The sequence below is a fragment of the Chrysochloris asiatica genome, unplaced genomic scaffold (genome assembly GCF_000296735.1).
Source record: "Chrysochloris asiatica unplaced genomic scaffold, ChrAsi1.0 scaffold00003, whole genome shotgun sequence".
NCBI lineage: Eukaryota > Metazoa > Chordata > Mammalia > Afrosoricida > Chrysochloridae > Chrysochloris > Chrysochloris asiatica.
The window spans coordinates 6,515,769-6,521,944 of record NW_006408521.1 but is presented as its reverse complement, the minus strand read 5'-3'; the positions used below and the strand labels follow the sequence as shown (position 1 = coordinate 6,521,944).

At 34.7% G+C, this 6,176-nt stretch overlaps 1 protein-coding gene across 3 annotated transcripts in view; it reads right to left on the bottom strand.

The window, feature by feature from the left end:
- PCDH15 (protocadherin-related 15) overlaps nt 1–6,176 on the bottom strand; it is a 1,066,306-nt gene that overhangs the window by 357,086 nt on the left and 703,044 nt on the right. For all 3 annotated transcript variants that reach the window (XM_006831105.1, XM_006831106.1, XM_006831104.1), the window contains one exon: nt 3,799–3,892. In XM_006831105.1, the coding sequence (XP_006831168.1) occupies nt 3,799–3,892 (94 nt within the window). The remainder of the gene's footprint in view (nt 1–3,798; nt 3,893–6,176) is intronic.

The window sequence follows — 6,176 nt, the reverse complement described above, 5'->3', positions numbered from 1 at the left end:
TTTTGGTTGATAATTTTGAGCTTTTTCACAGTCTTTTCCTTCAGAGGTAGTCAATTTTATCCTATATACTCCATCTGCCATAGTCCATTTTATATATCTGCCTTTTTTTGTTGTTTAAAAATCATAGTTGCAACAAATAAGTCATTGGTCTTGCAAAATTCTACCATGCTATCTCTAGTGTCATTTCTATTACCAAGCACATATTTTCTAAGTAATGATATTTCCTCTGTGTTACCAATCTTTTCGTTCCAATCACCAGTAATTATCAATACATCTTGATTGCATGTTTGATCAATTCCAGACTCTTTTTCGCTGACCTTCCACTTGACCTAGCAAGATAGCCTTCTCCCGGCACTGGACCTTCTTGGAAATATGTGCAAAGTCTGAAAGATGATTTCCCACCATCCTGGCTTCCAATGAGCATTCTGGTTGTACTTCTTCCAATACAGATTTGTTTGTTCTTCTAGATTTCCATGGTACTTTCAGTATTATTCTCTAACACCATAACTCAAATGCATCATTTTTTCTGTGGTCATGCTTATTCACTATCCAACTTTCACAAGCATATGATGCTACTGAAAATACCATGGCTTGAATCAGGTGCACTTTAGTTCTCAAGCTGATGTCTTTGTTCCTCAAAACTTTAAAGAAGTCTGTGTAGCAGATTTGTCTCATGCAATAAGTCATTTGATATCTTGACTGATGCTTCCATGACTATTAATGGTAGATTAAAACAAAATGAAATCTTTGACAACTTCAATCATTTCTCTATTTATCATGATGTCACTTTATTGCTTCAGTGGTGAGGATTCTTGTTTTCTTTATGTTCAGGTATAATAAATATCGAAAGTTGTGGTCTTGGATCTTCCTCATGAAAAAGTTGGTACAATAATTCTTCAATTACATCAACAATGAATTTAGTGGTTGATGCATAATTTGAATAATTTATTGCTCTTCCTTGTGCTGGTTGTTGTTATTAGTTGTAGGTAGTTGAGTCAGTTCAAACTGATAGCGACCCTTTATATGATTTCCGAGGCATGGCTGGTGAGTTTGAATTGCCAACCTTTTGGTTCAAATTGGCCTTGTGGCACAGTGATATATCCTATAGCACCACACCAGGACTCAGCTCTTCTTTATAGGTGTCTGGATGTTATCCTATAGTAGACAGTATTGTACTTCAAGATAGATCATGAAATGCTCTTTTTATGATATTCCTTTTGAATCTGTCAATCTTGGCATAGTAAGCCACATCACTGTCTGATTCAAAATGGTAAATATTAGTCCATTTCAGCTCATTAATGCCTATGATACTTTTACATGTCCCATGTAATTTTTGAAAATTTGAATTTTCCTAGAATCATACTTCCTATGGAGTCCTGGTGTGGAGCTGTGGGTTAATACACTGACTACAAAGTCTGCCTGAATCTCAAGGCTGGTGGTTCAAACTCACCAGTCACTCCTCTGAAACCCTATACAGTGTCACTATGGATCAGAATGGAATCCATGGCACTTAACAACAACAACAATATTTCCTACATTCCATGTTCAGGTTATAAGTGGATATTTGCACTTGTCTCTGCTCATTTTGAGTTATGCCCCGTCAGCAAATGAAGGTCTCGGACACTTCATTCCATTCACATCATCATGGTCAACTTTACATTGAGGAGGCAGTTCTTCCGCAGTCCTGTTTTGCTTAATTTCCAACCTGAGGAGCTCATCTTTCAATACTTGTCTGTCAGCTTGTACTGTAGTCACTTGTGTATTGCTGTGATGTTGGAAGCTATGCCATCACCCAGATAAACTTGTCACCTATGGTGGACAGGTTTCAGTGGAGTTTCCAGAGTAAGACAGAAAGGGAAGAAGGAGAGGCAGCCTGTTTCTGAATTATTACCCACGGAAAACCTTGACAATAGCAACAGAACATGTAAGATGAAAACATTATTAACAGCAAGGGCATTACATATATAAAAAAAGAATCTTAGAGTTTATTTTCCTTCATTCTTCTATTAATTATATGCCTTCTACTAGCTTTGTTGTTACTGTTGTTTTTATGTGCCGTGGAGTCAGTTCCGACTCATAGTGACCCTGTGGGTTTCCATGGCTGTAAATCTTTACGGGAGCAGAAAGCCTCATCTTTCTCCCGTGGAACAGCTGGTAGTTTTGAACTGCTGACCTTGCGGTTTGCAGCCCAATTCATAACCACTACGCTACCAGAGTTTCTTCTACTGGCTTTACTACTTCTTAAAACTGTTCCATTTATTTCACTACCTGTAGATATTCATATAATAAATGAAGACATATCCAAAAGCTTCTGATGGGCAGGTCTCATTATCAAAATTAATTAATTTCTAAATCCTTATGTCACTTTAAATTCAGATAATAAAACTTCCCATGTATGAATTTACATTATTAATCATAATGAAATTTTCTGAGAAAGTCTTTTCAGTAAAGACTTTTGGTAAAATTTGGCTATAAACGTATGTTGTTTTTGTTGTTGTGTGCCATCTAGTTTGTTAGGACTCATAGCGACCATACATAGCATTTCCAAGGAGTGACTGACGGATTTAAACCACCCACCAACCTTGCAGTTAGACATCTAGGTGCTTTTATGGCAGCACCACACCAGGAGCCCTATGAACCTATACAAAGTGTAACATTATGTCCAAACAACAGTGCTTAGTTGGCTCCTAAGCACTGGCTAAAGAAGGAGTCCTGGTGTATCGCTATAAATAAGCACTGAACTTCAAAGTTGATTTGAACTGCAAAGTGAGTAGTTCAAACTCACCAGACACTGTTCAGAAACCCTATACAGGGTTGCTATGGGTCAGAAGCACCTAAACAGCACATAACAAAAAGAACAAAGAAGGAAACTAGCTTTTGTCAAACAATGAAAAATGATAATGCTTAAAAATCAGAAACATGGTTGTTGTGAACAGGATAGTTTGAAAGGACACAGACAAATGATTTTAAAATCCATCAAACTGATAAATCAATTTAAACTAATTTTTTTAATATCCAGAAGAAACAGCATTTATTCAAACCACTTAGGTCCTCAAGGGTTACTCAGGATTGTGACTGTTGCTATATACATCTGCTGAATCATTTAAATTGGTTTCCTAATTGCTGCACAATCTTTATCCACAAATATCCTGTCTCTGTACCAAAGTGGCAGATTAAAGGAAATAGACACTAATAGACAAAAGTACCACCAGCTGCTCCATGGAAACCCTATACAGAGGTCTGATGAGTCAGAATCGACTAGAAGGTACTTTACAACAATAACATACAAAAATTTCTGAATGCATTTCAGAATGGTGTGATAATCAGACAAAAGAGAATCTTTGTTAAAATGAGGAAGATTTTATTTTCCTCACAACCCGTGTTTAAATACAATCATAAATTTCTAATTGTTAAGTGCCAGCAAGTCGATTCCAACTCATAGTGACCCTATATAGGGTTTCTGAGGAGCATCTGATGGGTATGAACAGTCAATCTTGTGGCTCAAACTGACCATGCGGTCTAGTGCATTTTCCTGCAGTGCCACACCAGGACTCCATGTTTATAATATGTCATGTCAAAAATTTCAACACTATAACAGATTCAGAGTATAGGTTCATTTATTTAAAAAGTCAACTGTAGAAAATAAAGCATTTCTAGTAAATATAAGAACGTGCTCTAAATTAAAAAAAGAAATATTGATTCCTAAATTCATTACTGGTCCAAATTAAAGTACGAGACTGTGAGATTCTAAGTTTCTTTAATACTATTTTGAAAAGTTGTGGAATAAGTTGTACTCACCCCATCTGCTCTGCCATCTGAAGCCGTGACGATCAGAATATAGCGATCAGTACTTTCCCTGTCCAGAGCTTTTCCTAAGGTTAGAATTCCAGTACTAGTAACAGAAAAAACAAACACGTAAACAAACAAACAAACAAAAAGATATTATATCTCAAGAAGATTGTTCCTATTATGGTAAACTACTTTTAATAGAGTTGGTCTCCTCAGCAAATGATAGCATGATTACTTTCAATGTTAATTGTCTCTATTGTTTTTCAGCAGTTTGGAGCCAAGGGATAGTTTCTTATAACTAATTGATATCACCAATCTCATTAAGTGTCACACATATGTCCATGGTAGGAAGATAAAATTACACCTGAACACCATCTTTGGCAAACTGTATAAACTAACGCTGTTCTGTTTTTGTATTGTGTTTTGTTTTGTTTCTCAAAATAATTGAGGCTCACTACAGAAATTTAGAAAATTTAAAGAGGCATTTTAAAAGAAAGTTTCTGTAAATATCATGGTTAATGTGTTTTAATATTTCCTTTTATTCTCTTTTTTAGCCATACTTAAATATGCTGGTTTTAAAAATAAAGATTAGGCTACATCTAATATTTTATATTACATTTTAAAACATATTTTTTGACAACTCTACTGTTTCATAATTTATATTCAAAATTATTTTGCAGATACTCTAATAATATTACCATTGTGCTAATCTTTTCACCTATTCTTTTCAAATTTAGGTGAATCTAAAGTTTACTTGGTTTCCTGGTGTGGCACTGTAGATTAAGTACTGGACCACTAACCACAAAGTTCAAATCTACTAAATGCTCCTCAGAAACCCCACACAGTGTCACAGTGAGATGGAATGGAATCAATGGCACTTAACAACAGCGACAAATTTTACTTATTACATTGATGAAGAGAGATAGTCTCAATGCAGATTCTCATACTTAGAAATATTTTAAATACCAATTAGCTTTTCACTGTTCACAATAAAGGCTTCCAAATATTTAAGACTTTATTCCCCAGCAGAACCTGGTGTTTATGAGTTTGGTCATTTACATTGCTCTCTAAAAAAAAACTTTGCTTTTATGTTAAGTTTTACAATATAACAACGTACATGACATTTTAATTAAGACCTAATAAGTGCCTGCTGTGGAAGAGAGGATATCACAACATAATAAAACATTAAAGTATAAATCAAGTATTAAAACAGAATTTGCCTCTGATTGGTAAAATGCTTACATTTTAATACAAGTGTGTATTTTGCTATAGTGGAATTTAAGTTATGCACAGCACATATAAGGGGGCTTTGACACGTTCACGTAAACCTTCCATTATCTTTTAATTCCATTTTTCCACAAAGTGTTTGAAGCACCTCATACGGTGATTGAAAATGTAAAGTCATATCCAATGAATCAAAATCAGAGTCACACTTACTCAATTCACTTTATTTAGTTGTTTTTGTTATGTGCTTTTTTAAAAGTTCCAAACATATGGTCTGACTATGAAAAACTAACTTTGCTTCTCGTACATTTTTTAAATGTTTATGCCAAATAACTGAAATCCAATTCCCAGAGTATGTTCCCAACAATCAGTTTTGGATCAACTTCCCACATTGCAGATGGTTCTGATAATCTCATTCTAAAATGACATTCAAAGAGAAAAATAAGACATTTATTGCTTCTGATTGTTACTCAGAAGTTCATGTAAGAAAAGGGAAATATGAAAACCTCACAATAATACACAGAAAGAAAGAAAACTAAGCTATTATTTCCTTACTCTCTCCCTCCCTGGCCCCCAGTTTAAGATTCAGTACTTTATATTCTTCCTTATAAATAATATATATTTTAAACACTAAATATTCCATCAAGACTTCCTGTATAGGGCAAAATTTTAGACTTCTTTTTAAAGGATGTCAAGTTAATGCTGACTCATAACAATCCTGTATAGAGTTACTGAGGGTTTAAAACTTCATGGAAGTAGAAAGATTCATCTTTCTCCCAAAGAGTGGCTGGTTGACTCAAACCACAGACCTGTGGTTTGCATTCCAGTGCTGAATGTATGGAGGCAACAAATTCCCAATATTATAGACAAATAGCCCATGTTTCATGGTCTAGTGATCATGAGGAAGACAGTTCTGTTCTTTTATTCAGATGATACATGCATTTGTCCCACAATTGTAGGTACTGGAATGGGACATTTGAAAAATGTAGAAGATGAGAAAAAACAGGTAGTGCACATTGGTATTCTTAGCTTAAGAGTAGTTTATGGAAGAAAGGAAATAAGGCTTCCTTTGATGAAATAACAAAAATAAAAGATAAGTAGGAATCCTGTTATCAAACAAATAGAGGATATCAGGATAGGGTACAATATCAAAACTAAAATAA